This window comes from Gouania willdenowi, chromosome 12 (assembly GCF_900634775.1).
Source record: "Gouania willdenowi chromosome 12, fGouWil2.1, whole genome shotgun sequence".
In the NCBI taxonomy this organism is placed as follows: Eukaryota; Metazoa; Chordata; class Actinopteri; order Blenniiformes; family Gobiesocidae; genus Gouania; species Gouania willdenowi.
In genome coordinates, this window is record NC_041055.1 from 8,906,957 (window position 1) to 8,929,751 (window position 22,795).

At 38.2% G+C, this 22,795-nt stretch overlaps 2 protein-coding genes across 3 annotated transcripts in view; one reads left to right on the top strand and one right to left on the bottom strand.

The window, feature by feature from the left end:
- LOC114473654 (5-hydroxytryptamine receptor 4) overlaps positions 1-8,348 on the bottom strand; it is a 71,772-nt gene extending 63,424 nt beyond the window's left edge. The window contains exon 1 of the mRNA XM_028463415.1: positions 8,178-8,348. The gene's annotated coding sequence lies outside the window, so the exon portion shown is untranslated. The remainder of the gene's footprint in view (positions 1-8,177) is intronic.
- A 3,706-nt stretch (positions 8,349-12,054) lies between these two features.
- LOC114473343 (beta-amyrin 11-oxidase-like) overlaps positions 12,055-22,795 on the top strand; it is a 43,901-nt gene continuing 33,160 nt past the window's right edge. For both annotated transcript variants that reach the window (XM_028462905.1, XM_028462904.1), the window contains exons 1-7: positions 12,055-12,403; positions 14,276-14,353; positions 14,469-14,553; positions 15,460-15,495; positions 15,615-15,754; positions 18,263-18,386; positions 19,976-20,120. In XM_028462905.1, the coding sequence (XP_028318706.1) occupies positions 12,214-12,403; positions 14,276-14,353; positions 14,469-14,553; positions 15,460-15,495; positions 15,615-15,754; positions 18,263-18,386; positions 19,976-20,120 (798 nt within the window). In that variant the 5' untranslated portion in view covers positions 12,055-12,213. The remainder of the gene's footprint in view (positions 12,404-14,275; positions 14,354-14,468; positions 14,554-15,459; positions 15,496-15,614; positions 15,755-18,262; positions 18,387-19,975; positions 20,121-22,795) is intronic.

A 22,795-nucleotide genomic window follows, 5' to 3' on the forward strand; every position in this document is an offset into this window, starting at 1 on the left:
ACAGTAGCAAAATGCATTGTAAACTTTGACTACCATTTTCAGTTTATACATGAGATGTTTATTGTATGCAAGGGAACCGTGGCAAGATTTATTACCAAGAATAAACGTGGAGGCTGAAAGTAACTAGTAACTTTTACTTTAAGTACTACTTAATTGAGATACTTTTGACTTTTACTTGATTATTTTATGTACTAGTGCAGTGCCTGGAGGAAGTATGTACTATATATATATATATATATATGAGGTTTTGTTTGAAGGTGGGACTTCAGGGACATTTAGGTTTGTTGTGAAATGTGTAGAGTGATAACTATTGTGTTTTCATATATTTTGGCTTTTAGCAAGGACACTGTAGGGAGTTGAACCCCATCTGTTTCGATTCCAGTTTGTTGTCCTCGCAGATCCAGATCTCCTCAGACCGGGCTCATTTAGTGTCATTAATCCACAACAGCCAATTTAGATGTACACGGAATTTGTAAAGCATTTATGAAATAATTAATTTAACGGTATCATTGCAGATGACTGATGACTTAATCAATGTAGAGGTAGGACTGATGACATCATCACTGAGTTTGTCGCCTCAGGAGGTGTGGCGTGGGGGTGGGGTGTCCAAACAAATCCGACGTTGCACAACCTTGAGCGATGCAGCAGCCATGTTGAAACTCTCAGGTCAGTTTGACTCTGATCCGCAGAAATATTTTAGGAACACATACAGACACACACAGACAGAGAGAAAAGATGACTTACTTGTACTTTTACTTTAGTACAATTTCAATAAAGTAACAATACTTCTTCTTGAGTAGGATATATACTCTTTACACCTCTGGTAATGGTTTATGGACCACTGGACTGTGCACCCAAGCCACACCAAATCAGAAAGATACCCACAGACCAAACACCCCCACACCAACATCCCATAAACAAAAGGCGGCAGAAGCACAATACACAGTACAGCCCCCTGCATTCAGTGCAACACAGAGAACACACATCAGAGCTGTCCTCCCCATCAACAAAAATAGCTCTGCAGACCACCCCCGCATCACCCCCCGACTCTGACATATGAATGGCAGAAAATGGAGTCCGCAAACATCTCTTCAAACCAACGCAACTCAGACTCACAGCCCGGCATCAAACAGTCCTGCTCCGTGGCACGGTGCTGGTCCGTGTGAGATGGCAGGATGAGCTCTTACTGAGGAGCACCTCAGACTCTCTTTTTAATCGTGCTGAACCACGGCACTGAATAATGAGGAAGTTTGATCCAGCTCAATAAAGTGGATGCAACATGCCATCAAATGCCACAAAATCAAATAGGCTGGGGACATTAATGTGCCAGTATTAGCTCTGTTTATGAAAAAAAAAATCTGATTACAGTTACACTTACAACTACTGTTGTCAATGCCATTTTTCACAAATGAAATAAGTATTGCACTATCATCATATACTGTAAATAAAACTACTAGACACTTGTCTTTTATTCACAAGTTGTTTGCATTGTTAAATTTAATCCGATCCAGTCATCATTAATGTCACTATTAGCACAACGCCATAAATTGTGTGTTTATGTTCATGTTTCTAACATTTCTAGGGCTGACTTGGACCCGTGTCGTGTGTTTGAGGATTGCACAATGTGGTCAGGCAATAAAATATTGGCAAGTGTAGGACAAATATCAAGAGAAATTGAGCTGCATGGAGGGAGAAATAATGGAGGTGAGTTATTGCAATAACTTGAGTTAAATGAACTCTGATGCTGCTTAAGCTTCTGTTAGAGATGCTGCCTGTGTGAGGGGTAAAACAATCAAAGCTGGGATGTGGGTCATTATAAATGTTGAGCTATCATTTTATTTTTGTTTTTATTTTTAAACTAATAACTGGAACTTTAGAGAGATACTGTGAAGGAGATGTATAAATGGGAGCCCAAAATGAATTTAAATCCATCCACAAGATCACCAAGCTGCTCACAAGCCACTGTCCTAACAAGCTCTAATTATTCATTTATAAAGTGGAAATTCAAATCACTACAACAATCCTGCTATTGGCCATTAGATTATATACTTTCAATTCTAAATAACAAAAGCCTTGCAGGTAGCTTTTATTTGGCTAATTCGTTATCCAGTAAAGACATAGTGTAGGCCTCATCGATCAATAAAACAAGTATCGTTTGCTCAAAAAATAGATGTAAATGGTTGGAATTGCCTCTTAAAAGTTTATTTCAATCTCCACTGTAAACAATTTCTTATTGACATTGTCTGAAATGTTTGGTTTATTGCATTGTACACTTTGTTTTTTTTATTTTTACATCTTTTCTACCTTGTACATATATATCGTTATTACTTTTTAAATTATTATTTTACTTTAAATTGTTTTGTTTTGTTCAGTTTTTTGTTTCAAATTTGTTTTTGTTTTTTTTGTGGTATCCAGTGTGGAGTAATAATTTAATTGTACAGGGAAACATGATAATAAACACCTTGAATCTTGAATTTTTGCGTCCTGTGGGATGTGTAGTCCTGTAGACAGATACATAGAAGTGTTTTTACTTCATTCTTACTGTGATTTCTTGTGTTTCTTCTCCAGAGAAGGACCGTGATTGGCGTGACTCCATTTTTTTTCCTTGTTTGTTCCCAGCATTGCCCGTGATATCACCTCACTCCACCAGACCTTCAATTTCAGCAGGATTTAGATCATTCCATGTAAACCCCAAAATAAACATTCGCTATTGCTTTTGCTGCAACTTTCAGTGAAAACACCAGAAATGTGTTGGGAAGTCACTTGAGCAGAGATTTTGTGGACAAACACAAGAAATCACTCTGCCTGAACTTTACATAAGTTTTTCAAAATAATAATAACAATGCTTTAGATTTCATATAGCTTTCATAGACACTCAAAGCGGTTTACATTGCATTATTATTTCACTCCACACACATTAGTGGTAAACTGCTATTGTAGCCACAGCTGCCATAGAGGGCAGTTGGTGTATTAGATTAACTTTCACTCATCAACTTTAGATTTTTTTTTTTTTCCTTGTCTGCACATGCTGTCAAAGGTCAACACTACAAGAAGTGCAATCATTTTAAGGCAGCAATGCATGTTTTGTTATTGCAATTAAATAAATGAATTTATTTTATTGCAGAATTGTGACCATCACCAGCCCTCCCGTAGGACGGGTAAGAATTTTTTTATTATAGGAAGGGGGGAGGAGAGACTAAAGGCAGGAAATGGAAAGGGTGGGGAAGAGTTGATTATTTTAAAGTGAGAGTGAGATGTGAAGTTGTAGTAAAGCATATTGTGCCTATTGTGTTGTGTAATCAAGCCAGTCTGGTGACAAGTGTGAAGCTTAGCTATAATGGTGGTGGCTGTGGACAGAGGGAAGGAGTGAGTAGTAATACCTAAAACAGGTATTTGGGATCAACGTGTCTAAAGTTAAGCTCAGTACGAGTTTTATCCCACAGCCCAAGGCATGTCGGTGCATCGTAGACCAATGTATGTGCAAAAACCGTTACTGCAAACGCAGGCGTTGCCCCGGGCCCGAAGATGCAGCCAGGCCAACAGAAAGAGCGGGGGCCAAGGAGCCCCAGGCCCCCCCCAGGGCCGGGCAGCCCTCCAGACGCCCCTGAGATCCCAAGCTGAGAGGCAGCCACATGCACATCCGAGAAAGCCCCAAGGAGCTGAGCACCCACCCCACCCACACCCCCGCACCCAACCCCCCAAGGGGAGGGCCCAGATAACCCCCCACCTGAGACTCCAGCAGAGGAGCCAAGGCCCACGCCCAGCAGACGCCCAGAGCCGCGCCGAATGGGCAGCCGGCGGGCGCCCGGCAGGCCCAGAGCCAGCAGGGACCGGACCCCAGGCCAGAAGGACCCGGAACAGAAGCAGCACCGGGAGCCGCCCACCCAGGGATGACAACCACATCCACAGCCACCTAGGGCACCAAGGGGACGCTGCAAGTTGCCCCGCCTTTCCTCATTGCTGCCTGTGCGATGAGCCTTAGTTATTGCCAAAGTCAGGCCCCCCTCCAAGGGCCCATTACATTGACAATTGTTTCCATGTACCCTTTAAGATGTGTTCAAGTACCCCTAAAGGGTACACGTACCCTGATTGGGAATCAATGGGTTAATATCAGTAAAACACAATTATATAACTTAAATGATGACTAGTTTGAGCATATGGGCTCAAAAGATAGTTTAGTAAAGTAAAAACTAGTAGAAGATGCAGCCTGTGAGCCTGTCAATCCCATTCTATGGTTGTAAGGCTTTAAATTAACACCCGCCAACTTTGGCGGGTAACGTTGTAGCGTTACTTGGCTGGTGAAGAACGAAACAAATATCACTCACTGCGTTTGTTTGTATTGGCAGGCTGCAGAAAGTCACTGTTGCCAAATTGGGCCGTTTTCCACCAAGAAATTTGAGGGTTTTTGTTTGTGTTTAGACTTTAAAACGTAATGTGTATCTGGCAACACTGCTTGTTGTACTAATCCTACATTTCCCATGATTGTGGTTATCGGAGAAGACAAACAGAACGGTGAAAAACAAACAATAGGATCTGAAAGGAAATTGTAAAATTTGCTGGGAAAAACAAACAATCATGTGGAGATATTTATCGGGTGTTGAAAAACCTGAACTGCAAAAAAAGGAAGGCTGCTGCCGACACAGCGGAAAATGTAGATGAAAGAGGATCTGAAAAGAAGAAGAAATTGAGGCGTTTTATTACTAAATGGATGTCAGGTCGTGAGTGACTGGCATTCGACCATTTGTTCACCTTTAAAATGTGCACTATACAGTTTGTGGGGAGTGGGATTTGTTTACATTAAGCGTACATGCTAAACATATTTTCTCTACATTACATGTAATTCTTAGTACTGATTACTTCTATTCTTTCTAACTTTAAACAGTGTTCCAGAGATCCAATTTTCATCTGAGTTAGGTTTGTTTATTATGTTTTGATGAGAATATACTTTATAAAAGTTTTAATTCCTTGACACACCCAAAGTTCCATATTGTACATTTTAGGCATTGTTACAACGTTGCTTTTGAATTAAATGTTTTTTTTTTTAATCATTTTAATGTATTTCTGCAATCAACTAAAATTAAAACCATTTAAAGAAACATGAACGCTTAAATCTACTCTGTGGCACTCATAATGTAGTTTATTTATACTGGGAAAAAAAATTGACTGGTGGAAAATCTGGTTGGCTGGTGACTTTAAGAATCTACTAGCCATGCTGGCTGGTGATCTAAAAAGTTAATTTAAAGCCCTGGTTGTAGCGCACGTTTTCTTTATTGGAAAATTTACTGAAACCTCTTAAAGGGGCAGTATTATGAAAAATTCACTTTACAATAGTTTTACTATAGTGATATACATTCTGTTATTCTCATTTAGAGGGTCAAAGTTGAAAAAGTTCTGTTTCCTCCCTCACTTGTTTATCCACATTTTGTAAAAAGTCAGCTCCAAATGGGCGAGTTGGATTTCTTCTCGCGTTTTGACCTCACAACACGGAAACTCCTCCTCCTGACAATCCTGGCTCCTCCTCCCATATAAGAATGGGAACTCTTCCCTCTCAAACTGCTTCACAGCTAAAACAAACACTGTGGTTTAATATAGAATATACATTATACTTTATTGTCATACTGTATATGTATAGCTACATACACAAAATTTGTTCTCTGCATTCAACCCCTCCCTGAGGAGCAGTGGGCAGCCACGGTGTAGTGCCAAGGGAGTCGTTACAATCGGTTCCACTTTTAGTATCCGTTATATCGCCTTGTATTTCCTTTGACATGATCTGATGATTTGTGACCAATGCGACGCAGCAGTTGGACAAAACAATGGACTGTCACCTTGAATGGACTATTCCTGTAATCAGTAGTGGTGAGGATGACAAGAAAGAGATGTAGCAGCTTCGGTGAGTGTTTGAAACAGATGACTGTCTCTGCTTCTGCTGCTGTAATAAACACACACAATGGAGCAGCGTTTGTCTGACTCACAATCACAATAGCCACTTAAATAGCCATGTGTTTTACTATAATGTGCAGTTTTTTTTGGCTGAAAACAATAACAAGAGTGTGTGGATAGCAGAAGAAAATTGCTATAGTAATAAAGCTGTGGTATGAAGTCTGCATCTACAGACACGCCCACTCATGCATTTATATGAAGGCCCCCAAACAGCCTGTTTTTAGAAATGTCATAAAATTGACTTTTCAGAGGGCTAAAACTCTGGAAAACAGGCGAGTTTGGGAAAATAAACCTCAAATACTATGTTGTTGGGGTTCTTAGAACAAATGGAGATGGGTGAAAAATAGCAGAATACTGGACCTTTAAGGCAGAACTAAGTAACTTGCGCTTAGCACTCCCCCTAAAGGTCCCTTTTGGTTTTGTCACTGTCGTAAAAACTCCACACACCCCACCGCCTTCCCCACCCCACAGCCACATGCACACTTTTGCTCTCCCAAGACTGGAGCAACCGATCACTGAAAAATCCAAATACAACAGTGACACTAAGGGTGCTTTCACATATATAGTACAATGTGACCATGTGAACAGTATGCGGAAAAGAGACAAGTACAATAAATGAATGATGTGGGAGTAATAGGGAAGGGAGTGTGGAAATGTGTGTGTGTTTGTGTGCTGAAAAGCGGCTCTGAAAATGGATGGATGGATGGATGGACAGATAGCTAGATAGATAGATATGTGTGTGTGTGTGTGCTGCCTGATGGAGTGCTGGGTTGTGAGTGTGTGTGCGTGCGTGTTGTTGCTGGCTCTGCCACGATATAAGTTTGAGAAAAGTGAATTTGTAGACAACCATGTGCAGCCAATGGGCTGGTCATAATCTATAGCATGAGTTTGTATTGGGCTGCCATAAACTCAATACGTCTCGCCACCGGGTCGGAGGCAGGTAAGTTGCAAGTGCAGTTTTCTGGCCAGAGACAGAAGTGAGAGATGAAAGACCCCCAATCACCCCATAAACACTTGTATTACCCTCACAGGGACTATGAGAAGGATTTACTAAGGTGAAAAAGTTACTTAGCTCTGCTTTAAAGTATCATGTAAAACACAATGATAAAACTTAATGGTCATGTGAGAGTGTATGAACTCAAAAGGTAAACTTGTAAAGTAGAAATTAGTAGAAGATGCAGCCTGTGAGCCTGTCAATCCCATTCTGTGGATGTACACATTTTCTTTATTGGGAAATTTACTAAAACCTCTTAATAATCTTTTCAAAGATGCTGTCCGTTCCAAACTAGATCTTCTATCATTTTCTTTTATCATTTACTGACATTTACTGTATGTTTGCCCATCCATAAAGACAACAGAACACACCTAAAACTGGGATCGTAAAAGTCATAAAACAAGTGTAAGAAGTCCATTGGAGGGATTCTTCAGTTAAAGCTAGTCTGACCGGCGCCTTACACGTCTTATCCTCCAGTACATCAATTACAGAAATTCTTGGAAAGACGGCGCCACAACATTGATTTCATATACAGAGGAATTATCAGAGCCTTCCACAACTCAGGAGACTCCGAGCAGCAGATGAAAGCATAGATATTAGGAGGTTCTAAATGATTCTCATTCATCTGAAGGAAAGTTCGCTTTCACGATGTGACCATTTCATAAAATATCATTTTACAACAACTGTCACTATAAATCTGGCTCAGTTTAGTGTTATTCATTTAATGCTGCTTAAAAAGTTGACAACTTTCAAAATGTATTAGATTTGTAGAAATAATGTAGTTAAACTAAATGCAAATACCATAACAAAACAAATTGTAAAAAAAAACATTTTAAATCATTTTTTTGGTAATATTTGACAATTTTTCTCAAATCCACACATTGAATCATACTATAGTGTGTTTAGATTTATTGTTGATGTGATTTTTGCACAACAGATCCTGACACACACAGGGTGTAAACTATTGTTAAAGTAATCATTTGTCCCATATTCCTTTTAGGGCTAAATTGGACACTCTAGTGGACTCGTTATGGCCCACGGACTGTAGGTTGTACACTAGAATTTGTTGTGTGCAGGGTAAGAAATAAATAGTGAATAAATTAAAACTAAATAAAGACTTGCTTTGCACATTATCCTCATGTAATAAAATAAAATAAAATAAACAAGTTACACAGTTTTTTTAATGGTATAAATGACATTTTTTTCTATCTTTCTGAAGTTACAGTTAGATTTTACTCACCGGTGTCGAGCTCTGCTCCTACAGTCCAGCACGCACTAGTGACAGAAAGATCCCATAGTCACCACCATCATCATCATCATTATCATCATCATCATCATCATCATCAGCAACAGCAGCAGCAGCAACATGGTTATCTTCATCACAGCAGTATGAAAGACAGTCCAACCTATGAAGGCTTCACATGACTGACACTAGGTGAGAGAGAGGGAGAGAGAGAGAGAGAGAGAGAGAGAGAGAGAGAGAGAGAGAGAGAGAGAGAGAGAGAGAGAGAGGCTCGATGCTGCCATCCTGTGGTAATGAGATGAAAAGACAGCTTGTGCTACAACAGCCTTAAAACACATTTATCATCATAGGAGCCACAAAACTATGATTGTTTGATCGGAGGACAACATTATCACTAATTAATGTCAGCATTTAGAATATTGAGCATTAATGTTTGCATTACTTATTTGCCGTGGTGTGTGTTTTTGGATTCATTTTGTATATTTATATTGTTTGTTTGTTTTTGGAATAATTTCTGAGTATATTTGTTGCCTTTTTTGTATTGTTGCTGATATTTTTTAGTTGATTTGTGTATAATAGTTGTTTTGTCTGTTTTTTGTTTTTTTTTGTTTTTTTTGTTATTTTTGTGTTCTTGTATAATTCTCTTGTTTTGTTTTGGTTTTTTTTGTCCTTTTTTGTGTCTATTGGGAAATGTTTATGTTTTTTGGAGTCAGTTTTATGTATTTTTGGGGTCTGTTTTTAAATATTTGTTTATGTTTTGTATATCGTTCTGTTATTTATGTGTGTAATTGTATGTTCCTCTTGTGTATTTTGCTTTCCTTTTGTGGCTTTTTATGCGTCAACTTTGAGGGGCAACACGAACTTAACCCGAGGGCCACATGTGGCCCCAGGGCCACCAGTTGCTTATGTCTACCTGAACATAATTAACCTCAGTTGTGATGCTATTTTTGTGCATTGAGCGGTGTCATATAAGATAACAGCAGAAAGTAAACCAAAAAATGCATAAGACAACTAAAAAGTACACAAAAATAACAGAAAAATGTACTTAATGACAACAGAAATAGACAAAACTACCAAAAAAAAAAAATTAATAAATTACACAACTCTACACAAATGGACAACAACAATAAATACACAAAATTATTACATTAATACAACTAAAAATAACATAAAATTAACATTTGGCTTAAGGGTCACATAGATAATGGGTCACCTGTATCTATTTTTGTGGAGCCCCAAAAGTAAACAAACAAAATGACTCACAAAACATTTGAAATTACAGAAAATACACAAAAAGACAAAAAAAAAAAGGACAAACAAACTCTAAAACAGATGAAAACAGAAATACACAAAATTAAACAAGACGACTAAAAACACACAAAATAACAGAAAAATTTACTAAATGACTACATAAATACACCAAATTACCCAAAAATAGATAAAGATATACAAAAAATAAGGAAATCTATAAAATTATAGAAACATACACAGAGCCTGTGCTATGAAGCTTGATTTCCTTAATCGCGCTAACTTCCAGGATGTACAGTATTCTGTGTGCACTGTACGACTCTGGCTAACTTCTTATGGGGTTAAATCACTGTGGTAATTTAGTCTTAATGGCCTACCTGGTCGGAACCAGATTAAGGCGTGAATTAAAACTGAACCAGTATAAAGCCCCACCTCCTCCTTTTGTAAAACGACCTGCCCAAGAATGTGTGGATCATTCTGCGGACACGTTGCTGCATGGATCTGATGTAACAGTTTGAGACAATATTCATGGTTAGATGCAATCCTTTCATTTAGCCGGTGAGCTCCGAAAGGAATCGTATAGATTTTTATCTGATGGACAGACTGACACTAGTCAGCTGATAAAGCCTGCATGTGTCGGGCGTTTTCTCACCGATAACCAGCTGTTGGTGACGCAGAGAGCCTCAGTCCTGGAAAATAATCCAGGCTGTATAAAATACAAATATTGTCCACCTTATGATGTAGGCTGAGCTGTACGAACGCAGCATCAGAGACACAGACTGCACCCAAAACAAGGCGTATACGTGAATAGAAACATGTCTGTGCCTTAACAAAGTGAAACTGATCGGTGTGACTTTATTCTAAGTTGAATTGATATTTATAATCTCACAACTGGATGTGTTACAGTAACATCAATTATCTGCCTGAATCCTTCCTCCCTGCCTTTTTTCTGCTGTAACAGTTGTTTTTTTGGTTTGAATTAGGAATTTTATTTCTTCATATTTTCAAAGAATTATTCCTCAATTGTGACGCAACTTACTCTGCACGGTTTCTCCGTGTTTGTTCGCTGCAATCTCCGCCCTTTTATGTGATCCCGCACTGATCCAGTTTGGAATCATCAACATGTTGATAACCTGCTTCGTAGTACAGGTGCTCTGTGGCGTCTAATGATTGGTTGACGAATAACTAAACCCCTGCTTTTTCCTGACCTGCCACTAGAAATGCCTTGATTATGGACGTTACTCTCGAGCAGTAAGACACGCCCAGTCATGCAGCCAGCTGAGATGTGTCACCACACAACAGGCACACACAATCACACAATCTTAATGAACCCTCTGATTAACGCGGAATCTTCTCTCTAGAGAAGCAAAGAGTCAAAAACATCACAGCTGAAGCACAGAGTTCTGTATTTAGGCTGTCAATCAATGCTCACTGAGGGCTGTGATTGGAGGAAACCCTCCTCCCTCCTCCCAGCTTTTATAGGAGGGGCGGGGTCAACAGTGACAGTTGCTGACGCACAAAGGTCACAATAATCTGTCGCAGCCAATAGCAAAATTCACTTGCAATAGCCGGCATTCAACCCTTAGAGGGCAGTGACTGACATTTTACAACTAAAAACGCAAATTTAAAATACTTTTGCTAAAATGTTAAAAGTTAGACTAGGATCAATCAACAGCACTACTAAATGCTCAAATACATATGTATTCAGCAGAAAAAAGTGGGTTTGGGGTTTAGTTAATCTTTAAGTAAAACCTGCTAACGGAGAGCTATACCGGTGTCATGTACCGAGTTTGCATCGTACATGCGCACTACCAGAAAATGAATTTTTGCTATAAAAAATAATAAGTCATTTTTGTTTATTTTTGTTTTCAAAGTGAATGTATACATGTTTTATTTGTTTATTGGATTGCGTTAGGGTTACGGATAGAGTTATAATCTCAGTACGGAGGTAAACTCAGTACGTTACACCGGTGTCACAAACTGAGTTTGAATTGTACTGAGACTGTATATGGGCATGCGCACTACGGGAAAATTAATGTTTGCTAAAAAAAAATAAAATAAAAAAAAATTATTTTTGTTTATTTTTGTTTTCAAAGTGAACAGACATTCTCTTCTATTTGCTTATTGGATTGGGTTAGGGTTTTTGTTAGGTTAAGGTTAAAGTTATAATCTCAGTAAGGAGGTAAACTCAGTCCGTGACACCCAATATACTTATCCAGCTTCATAGTACAGGCCCAAAATGACAGGGGGGGGGGGGGGAACCCCATAACAAATAACACACACAACAACAGACACAAATGGATTCACAAGCATATGCCGTCAACAGAAACGCATAAAATGAGAGAAATAAAATAAAGTCAAACACACAAAAGTCAACAAAAAATACACAAAACAACAACTAAAATACACAAACCTTTTGTTCGTTCCGGTGTAAATACTCAGATTGGTCTACTTCTAAATACTGACTTGAATGTTGATCAGATAATCACATTTTAGTGGCCCAGTTGTGATCACCTCAGCCTTTACGAAAGCCTAAATAACTGAGAACAGTGAACGCATCATGCCACTGGCGCGCGCGCGGAGTGTGTGTGTGCGTGCGTGTGTGTGCGTGTGTGCGTGTGTATTACCAAACAAAGGCAGTCATACGATCCTCGTCACTCACACGGAGGAGATAAAAAGCTCAAGTTCACCTGGGGGTAAAAAGTCAGTCCGCTTTTGTTGGAGTAAACCGAAGTTCGTTTATTCATCACCCTAAATAAACCGGCTTTAAGGACCTGGGAGCTGGATGTCTAAACTACCAGGAAACGCAGGTGTGTCGCTGCTGGGGGACAAGTCCATGGACTTCTACCGGGACCCGGTGAGCTTCTGCCGGCAGAGGGTGGACAAGCACCGCTGTAGAGTGTTCCAGAGCCGCCTGTTAAACAGACCCACCGTCTTTATCTGCTCGGTGCGGGCCATGAGAGAGCTTCTGTGCGGTATGAGCCACACTTTACCTGCTAGCTACCAGGACACATGGTCTCTGAGGACATAGCTGAGCACTTTTAATAAAAACACTTTAGTTTGTGAACATAAAGGGCCTCAGCAGCTTCTATGAATGGAGTCAGACATCACTCTGGTGATAGTTGGATCACATTCATTTAACCACTTACTGATGTCAAATGTAAATGCATGAATAAAAGAACAAATTATAGTATTATTTTAAACAAGAATATAATTTGTTCTTTTATGAATATTTATTTATTATTTGTATAAATTATATTTATTGTTCTTACAAGGCTAAGCACTTTTTAAATATGTTTCCCATAACCATAACAGATAAGATTTTATCTAATCATCAGCAAACTTTAGCTATTCACTGTTACATGTATTATTAAATCAGTGCCCCCCCCCCCCCAAAAAAAAAAAAAATAAAATAAATAAAAACAAATAAATAAATAAAAATAATAATAACAACAATTATAATAATAATAAATACATTGATAAATAAAGAAAAAAATAATAATATAATAAATATGATTTAAAAATAAGTAAATATTTGTTTTTGTTTAATGTTGTATTATTACTTTATGTTCTAAAGTAAGTGATTGCACATTATGTTTTGAAGAAAAATAGCAATTTGTTTTCTTTTTATTTTAGCTTTTTCAATTAGGTTTTTGACTGATTTTGTAAAAAAAATTTAAATAGAAGGAAGAAAATAAACTTGAGAACCACTGCCCTAAATCCTATGTGTGCTACAACATGTGGTCTCGTGCACATGGGTTGTTTTGGTTGCTCATGCACACCGGTCTATAATACTGTATGTTGCTCATACGTAATCCCAAAGTATTAGCACATCTGCCTCACAGCAAGAAGGTCTTGGGTTCAAACCCTGGGGTGGACACTTGGGTCCTTTCTGTGTGGAGTTTGCATGTTCTCCTCATGCTGCATGGGTCTCCATCCGGGTACTCCGGCTTCCTCCCACAATCCAAAAACATGACTGTTAGTAGGGCTGGGCGATTTTGCCTTAAAAAAAATATTTTAAAAAATCTCCGATTTTTTTTTAAAGAAAAATTTGATTTTCGATTGTTTTTTTTCAATGCACTTTAAAATGACTGCAGACATCAGATATATTGTCAGAAATGCAACTTTATTGCTCTGATTGTCCTCAAGAGTTAAAATGCACAGAACAATCCCAAAATAAAAAGTAAATGAGGCTCTGTCATTCGCAGTAGCTTAAATTTTCTGATTAAGAAATCAGATAATTACATGTTTTATAACATGTAACATTACAATTAAACAATTAATAAACGCTTCCCTTAGCATCTCAGCATAGTGCGAATAAAAAATTAAACATGCCTGTAGCACACATATAGCTACTCAAAGGGGAAAACAAATGTAAACAAAGAGGGGAATGGCTCACAGTGCGCTATGGTAACCCACAAGGACGGAACGCGAGAAAGTCCGAAAAAACTGTGGTGGAAAAAAATAAAATTAGAAAAATACAAAAATGTTTTGGTTTCTTTTAAACTCGAATTTGCAAAATAAAAATTGTTTTTTTCTACAAATTTGATAAATCGATTAAATTGATTGTATGCCCAGCCTTAGCTGTTAGGTTGATTGGAGTCTCTAAATTGCCCGTAGGAGTGAATGTGAATGTCTTTGTTGCCCTGCGATGGACTGGCGCCCTGTCCAGGGTGTACCCCCCCCATCGCCCAGTGTAAGCTGGAGATAGGCACAGGCAGACCCCCTCGACCCTGAAGTATGACAAAGCAGATCTGATCAAAGATGAATGGATAATTCCAAATTAGGTTGTTGATTTATTGCCTCTTCATTTAATGAATTGTTCTGAAGTGTATGTGTTTTTTCAGAAAAATCCAACATATTTCTGAAGGATCCGACAGATCTGATGACAAACATGTATGGTGACACGGTTGTTACCACCAATGGTAATCCCATGTTTTTATTTACAGAAAAACTAAAGCTTTTCCTTTCAACTCAGTTTGGATTTGTTGTGATCATGTGGTCATTAACTAACTAGTGTTGTGTATGTGTATGTTGTAGGTGAGGAGGCGTGTCTTCTTCGTCTTTCACTCTGCAACCTGTTTGAAGGCCATTGTTTACAATCATCAAGAGACTATATTACCAGGTAAAATCATTTAGACCATAGCAGTAATAACTACTGTCACTTAGGGATGTAATGATTAATCGTAAAGCAGTTAAAAATCGATTCATAGGTATCACGGTTCACATCGATACTCTGAAAAATGAATCGCAGTACTTTTAATATTTATTTATCCATCTCTTGTCCAGAAGTGTTGTGCGCGGGCGGAATCTGCTACTACTATCTTTCTGGCCGCCTTCTACTCTTAAACATGATCATAAATGATTCCTTACCCCTTTAGCACTGAAATATCTGTACTATTACGTGAATATCTGTAAAAGTCACGTTTTAATATTAGCTCTGTCTGCTAGCATAGCATCTCTTTTTCACTGCTAGAATATCTGCATGCCAACCGACCACTGGGTTACCAACGTCCTCTGCTGGTCCAAACAAATATCTGACGTAAATACAGTGCAATGACTGTTTTTTTTTTTTTTATAAGTCCAATTGTTAAGGCACAAAATACATTTTCAGTTGCACTTTTAAAAAGAAAAAGAACTATTATGCAGTTTTGCATTGTTTACTATAGAACCAGAATTTAAATTAATAAGCTTTTTTTTCATTTGTATTATTCCTTTATTTATTTCATTCAAGATTTATTTTTAGGTAAATTGCATTGTTTTGAATAGTTTATCAAGGGATTCTTTTGACAATGAAAAATAAAAGGAAAATAATACAGTATTTTCTATTTTTTTTCCCCCAAAAAAATAAAGGAATATTTTTCAGTCATCATTTGTGTACAGTCCCATTTTGTAAAATAAATCATGAATCGAATCGTATCGGGAGTTGAGTGAATCGTTACATCCCTACTGTCACTGCAACGTTTCCCACAGAAGTTTTTTTTATTGACTACTTTTAATTTCCATATTCTTTAAATACTTGTACTTACAGTGTATGTGAACGCCACCTAAAGAGCCTGTCCACCAGGTAAGACAGATGCACGCACAGGCCCTTAACTTTAACTTGTATATCAGTTAATATTACATATTTGTGGAGGTTACGCAATGATTAGCTCATTCTGTTATTCTGTGTTTGTGCGTGCTCAGTGGCCAACCAGAGTGTATCTACTCTGCCTTTAAGTATCTGTCCACGGAGCTGGTATTGGGCCTTTTCCTGAACGTAAAAGCTGAGGAACAGCCAGAGCTTTTCCAAAAAATCATGCAGCTCTGCACCCAACACTGGCATGGTAAGAGTATAACTAAACCCCAAAACCAGTTATTTTCTGCTGAAAACAAATGTATTTGGTATGAAGTAGTGTTATTGATGGATTCCTGTCCAACTCTTCACATTTTAGTCAAAGTATTTAATTTTGGTGTATTTTGTTGTAAAAATGTAAGTGACTGTTCTCTATGGGTTGAAACCCAGCTACAATAATCAAGTTTTGCTATTGGCTGAGACGGAGGCTGATGATTGTTGGCCCCGCCCCTTTTATAAAAACTATCACCTGAGGACTCTGCAATCTGGTGAGTAAATTGGATTGAGAGAATAGTGAATTGAAAGGTATAGTGAGTGTTGAGTAGCTAGTTAGCATAGCATAGATGGTTCTTTGGAGATTTTATAGTAGACTGGGCGTGTCTTAACTGCTCCAGATGCCCCGCCCATAATCAAGACATTTTTTAAAATTTAAACCTTGACAAACGTTAACCAAAACCAAAGGGTTTAGTTCAGTGATTCCCAACCTTTTTCAGGATGGAATGAATTGTTAATGATCGCAGAGATGTTTTTACTGTAGATTTTTTTTTGTAATGATTTTACTATGTTTTTCTTCTTGCTCTCAACAAAGGCGGACACTTTTTCTCTGTCTCCCTCCTGTTCTTATCTGCCCTGCTTGCTGCTTTTTGTCTTGTATTGTCTTTTGTCAGAATCTAATAGGAGCATCTCCCTACATCTCTATCCAAAACCAAAATTATGGAATTGATCAGCTGGTCTCTCAATGCAATCGACCACATTTTTTCGACAAAAAGAATGGGCAGAGGAGAGCCCGCCTGTCCTGACAAAACTTTTGCAGTAGGATACACGATGGACTCCTGGCAGGAGTGGAGGATCCTGTGCCTGTCTATCCTTTCCATTAAACTCGTTGTCTACATATTTGGAATTATGATAACAGTTATTCTGCTGTTATCATAAGTCAGAATAACTGTTATTCTGAATTATAGAAAACTGCCATAGAAAACTGGCAGTTTTCTAATTCATCGCAAAGTTCGGATAACGTTGGCAGCTGTTTTGGGAAGGCTGCCTGTCATGACTGATGGAGTGTACAGGGCTTTCCTTAACACTCAGACTCATTCGATAAACTCAAAGGCAAGCAGGATGCAGCTTTTGAGCTTCTACGCGGGATGGAATCTAACGTGGAGAAGTTAACTGAAAAGTTAATTTCCACTTTATTGGATATATTGCTCAGAGACTCAAGGCTGACAGAAATTGTGCTTAGCCTAGCAGAAAACAATTGTTATCTTCATTGGCTCCCCCAGACAGCCCACCATCTCAAGGCTGGCTTATCTCTCTGTTCTCCAGGATGTTTGTGCCGAATGACGCTCCGTCCCCTCCTCCTCTTCCCATCACCGCTACCACCTCATCTACAGACTCACACCCCTGACTCAATGCCTTCTTTGGCCCCCCATCCCCCCTTTCTCCCATGTAGTGGCAGCAGGAGGGGTGATGCAATGCCTTTGCTCGCCCCCCAGTGACTGGCTGCACTACTTACCTCCACAAGTCCCCCCCCGCTCATATCTGCTATGTCCTCGAATTTTGTAGTAATGGTATTTTTTTGTGCTTCTGTGTGCTGAGGATTTTTTTTCCTAATCCCACACTGTGCCCCTCACTAAAGGAGCATAGTTTGGGACCTGCTTTTTTCCCCCCTCTTCCTACCTCCTGTTTTCCTCTTTTCATCTAAGACTTACGGGGCGCCGCCCTTGTGACGACCTACAGTTCTCCCGCTCCTGTCCTCCCATGTTATATGTGATTGTCTTTTAATGTTTCTTGGATGGGATGAAACTGACACTGAATTGCTCCTCGGGGATAAATAAAGTATTCTGAATCTGAATCTGAATCTTTGTTATGAGTGCACAAAGTGACAAGGTGCGCCAGCTCAGACATTTTTTTTTTTTTTTTTACTGCATTTTATTTTAGCTAGATTCATATTTGAGAATGTGAAAAGTATAGAATATTTTTGTTTGAGATTGTGTGTGGTAAAGAAAAATAATTAAACAATAATAATAATTTTAAAATATATAATTTCATCAGTATCTTTTTTAGAATTTACAAGACATTTCAGGTGACCACACATGGGGTCAACAATTTTAGGTGGGAAAAAAAACCAAAAAAAAACACTTTAAAGTTACTGTGTGCTTGTTGGCAATTCCACATGTAAATAATCTATAAATTATGTAAAGCACCAACAATATCCAAGCAATAATTGACAAATATCAGTCCCTCCAAAATTAAAATCCTTGACTAAAATCCTTGACTTTGTCACCAGTTTTTGTGTAATTGTTTGTAGAATCCAGATTTTCTTTCCCCCCGGGCCTTGAGTTTGACACGTGTTGTAGACCGCCTTCATTGCAAAACAGCTCAAAATCTTTCTCAAACATAAATCTTCTCTTGCATGATTGGACAAGTTTTTGCAACCCACTCTTGCTGAATTTCCTCTTTGATTTCAGTGCATTTACACGTGTTTGTTTTTGGATTGCTGCAGGTCTCATCTCTGCTCCAGTGAATGTAAAAGTTCCTCTGTGGTCTTCGGGTTTCTCCACTGCTTTGGAAGCTCGAGAGAAATTAATGCAAATCATCATGGACAAACTTGAGAACGACAAACATGGGTATGGAAGAAGGAGAGGAAGAAAAAACAAGTTGGAAGCAGTAAACAGCCCACAAGGATTTTCATGATTCTTTTAGCAATCCAAGTCTCATTTCATGTACTTGTATATCAATTATTCTGTACAGGAGACATGGGCACTGGTGGCTTCGGTCTAATTTTGTGAGGCCTTCAAAGTGAATCCTCGAATGTCTCCAAATGTACACAAAAATAACTCTAAAAACACAAAATGACAACAAAAGTACACAAAACCACTCCAAAATCACACTAAAAACGCAAAATGACAGCAAACAGACTCATGAGACACAACATGACAACAGAATTATGCAAACCAAAATTAATATACAATTCAACTCCAAAAACACTCTAAAGGACAGAAAATTGCATAAAAGGAAAACAAAAATACACAAAATGACAACAGGAATGATTCCAAAAACACACACAATGCCAAAAACATAAAAAAATGACAATATTCAATGTAACTCTTAAAGGACAGCAAACATACACAAAATGAATACCTATATTTTTATGGGATAAGAGTATATACCTATGTTCTTTATACTTGTTATATTCTTTTTCTATTTCTATATAGCCTGTATTATTGTATTGTATCTTTCAGGTGTCTTTTGAGTATTCTGTGTGTTGCCTTCTGTGTGTTTTTTTTTCTTGCACTTTATCTGATGACATGACATGTCATGACAGTAAATTTCCCCACTGTAGGATCAAACAATAACATACAATAAAACTTCAAAACCACACAAAAAGGCAGGGAAAAAAAAAAAAAAAAACTACAGCAAAAATACACAAAATGATTAAAACAAACAAAAAAAAAGCATTCACAAAATCCCTCCAAAAACACAAACATGACAGACAAACCTGACATTCGGATGTGAATGTTGACAAATGTGGCCCCCGCTGTGATAACAGTTGCCCATCTGTGCTGTACAGCATAACTCTTCCTGGTCCTGGAGAGTTGCTGTCATGCATGTTTTATACGTCGCCTGTGCCTGGCTGATAAAGGATGCACTGACAGGACATTGTTCTTTTACATAGAATGAGCCCTCTCTAATTTTATATTGGAATAATTCAATAGGGATGTCCCGATACAACCTTTTCACTTCTTAGATACGATCCCAACTCATACATAGTTTTAATACTTATTTCATAGTGTGGAATGTTAGAAAAGGCTTGATCATGTGATGTTACTCAGAGAACAATAGTCAGCAACAGTAGGTATGACGAAAACTGACCCATTTATTATTAACCAATTGGTTACATACATTTTAACCTTCAACATAATATCTACAGTATTCTATAATTGAATACATATAATATATATTGGAGATTTTAGATGCAGTCCAATAAAATCCGATATTTGTTTTCTGGATCGATATCCGATATCAATATCGGATCGGGACACTTGTATAATTCAGACTTATAATTACAAGTTGTGCCTAAATTCAGTTAAAACTATATGTAGTATTCTCCTTGTTTGTGACTAAAAGAGACATCACTCCTGCGTTGTATTTACTATCAAACATTCCTGCTGCCAGTTTGCTAACGCTACTCCAACACTCCTGTGATTCCCTCCAGCTTTGTCGGCTCGCTCAGTTCTTTGCCCTTACCGAACTCCAGTTCTGCTGCCCAGCATCTCCTGCTCTTCATCTCAGCACTCATTCCTAAAGCCCTGGCATCGCTGCTCACCTCCTTCACACTGGCACTCAGTGGGAACCATCAGGTACACCATTGTAAATAATTATTCACTATGTTTTCTTCATTTGGCAGTGATTGAATATTCTCTCCTCAAAGTTAACTTATTACGTTGTGATCACTGGTTTGCGTGTGCCGTGAGTAAGGAAAACTGTGAAATTTCACTCAATATGACAAAGACATGCTACTGTAAATTTTAGGATTATTATTTTGTCCGAGCATGTCTTTAGCGTGGCACACATGAAGATAAACGAGCTGTTTTTGTCCCATTTTTTTCTCCCGATCAAGCACAGCAAATGCCAGAATATGTTATGTTTTAAAACATGGGTGCCCACACTTTTTTGGCTCGCGAGCTACTTCTACCACGGACAGCTCTTCACGATCTACTTTGTTGGGGGGTTATAACTATCCCCCGCCATAAAGTGTGAAGGGGAATATAGGTTTGAGCTCCGTCTGTCCATCCATGCGTGCGTCCGAGTTAAAGGGGACAGCTTTTCTCAGAAATCGTTAACATAGGATAACCAAATTTGTTTGGCTTCAGGGTATCAATACCTTGATGGAGTTCGAAAATGAGAAGTGCGCAATATTTTTTATCCGGAGTTATTGCCCTTTTCAGTTTTTCTTTACTCTGATCTAGGTGTCTTCAAAGGGGTCAGCTTTTCTTTGGAAACGTTTAAGACAGTTAGTAATTTTATATTCTGATGTGATAATATTTTCTTATGTATACCTCTAAGTTCTTAGATTTAGGATATTTAGGAAAAGGTTGTGAGTTATAATGACAACTAATCTGGCCGGGGATGTTTATGACTATGTTTTCTTGTTATAAATAATTTGATTACAATTATTAAATAATTATTCAAAATGTGTAAAATTTTAACATACAATAATAATATTGACACAGTAACACTTAAAAACTGAATTAGAAGGAAATATATTTTTAAAATGTAAATGCAATCAAGAAAACTATTTTGGAAATTAAGTTTGTAAAATATGAAAATGGAGCCTTTCCATTTCAACATGGCTGAACCAAAACTCTGTGAAAGTGTGATGCTCAGCGGTTTATTTACAGCAGCATTTCAGATCATCTCACGGTTCACATCCATAGACGCACCAAACACAGCTGCTCACTTCATCAAAGACCCACAATAAAAATCAGTGCCAACCTGTAGCGCACAGAGCGTTTCTGTTTTTGGCTTACACACACGTAGGTTGCCTGACGATGCCGCTAATAAATGAAACCTGCCGGCTTCTGTGACCGACTTTGGGGCATGAAAAAACTACTGCGTTACCGCCCCCTCAAATTGAGGTCAAAAGTCAAATTGTTAGGTTTCATTTCTGGTATACGTGACTGTGCCGTTCTTATTCATTCATGAAGACTTGTGGCCCACGTGCGCGATCGACACAAATTGCCTCTGCCATCGACGCATCCGGTAGTCTGAGGTGTGTTGAGTGGGAAATTGTCCCAATAATCGGCTCTGAAATTGGCCAAGATTAAACTTTACCAACCAAAATGACCAGATTTTGTTTTATCACATGAGATTTCTGTCCAGGAGGAAGATCGGGGGTAGGACTAAACGGTTCTCTCTGCGTGTGCGTGTGAGCGTGTGTGTGTGTGTTTGCGTGTTGAGATGATCACGCCCTGCTTTAAGCAAGTGGTTCTCATCCTTTTCAGCCCGCAACCCCCAAAATTAATTTTCCAGAAACCGGGGATCACCCCACTGTACCTGAAGGTGGTTGAACACAGGCATGAACATAGAAGAACAGTCATGTGGAGACAGGGCCATATATAAGGGGGGATAAAGAGAGGAATTTTTTGGGTCCATCCATAAAGTCAGCAAAATGATGGTCCATTGTTCTATGAGTCTGTGATAACCACATTTATTTATTTATCTGAATAATATCCACTGTTATCCAGGAAGTTTATTGTTATTTACATCATAGTATATAGTCATGCTAAAGATGTAAATCCTTGTTTTAATCAGAAATAAAATGGGTTAAAAGTGACCAAAAAATGAGGTAAAGGTGGTGAAATGAGATTTTAAAAACCACAGAAATTGGTTAAAAGTTTCAAATTAGAGTGGCCAAAAACAGACAGAGAAAGTGGTAAAAAGGTTCAAAGTGTCAAGTGTAAAAGTGGCAGAAATGGTCGGAGGGGGATTGGGGTAATGTCATTTTAAGAGTAAGAACAATTAGTTTAAACTGGCAAATAATGGGCATGATAAATCGTGAATGTGGTTAAATTGGCAAAAATAAGCATGAATCAGAAATACTTTATTAATCCCAGCGAAATATGGTGAAAATATATTAAAGTAAAAATAATAACGTATGTGACATTAGGTGGAAAAGTGATGGAAAGGGTTTATACTGTAGGTGCCTGAAATGTCTTGAAAGTGGAAAAAATGTGCAGAAAAGGTATTGAAATTTGATGGGAAAGTGGCAGAAATGGGAGTACTGTAGCAAAAACCATTAAAAGGAGGAAAAATTGCAAGAAAAAGTGATGAAAATAGGTTAAAATATGACAAGTTTAGTGTAGTTGCAGAAAAAAGGGGAAAAAATGGGACCAAATTGTTCGAAAAATATTCTTAGTGTTTTGAAAGCATCTGGTGACCCCCTCCAAGTGTCTTGCAACCTGTACGGGCAAAATTGGTTAATTATGTTTACAAATACATTTACTCACATATTTGCTCACATATTTACAAATAC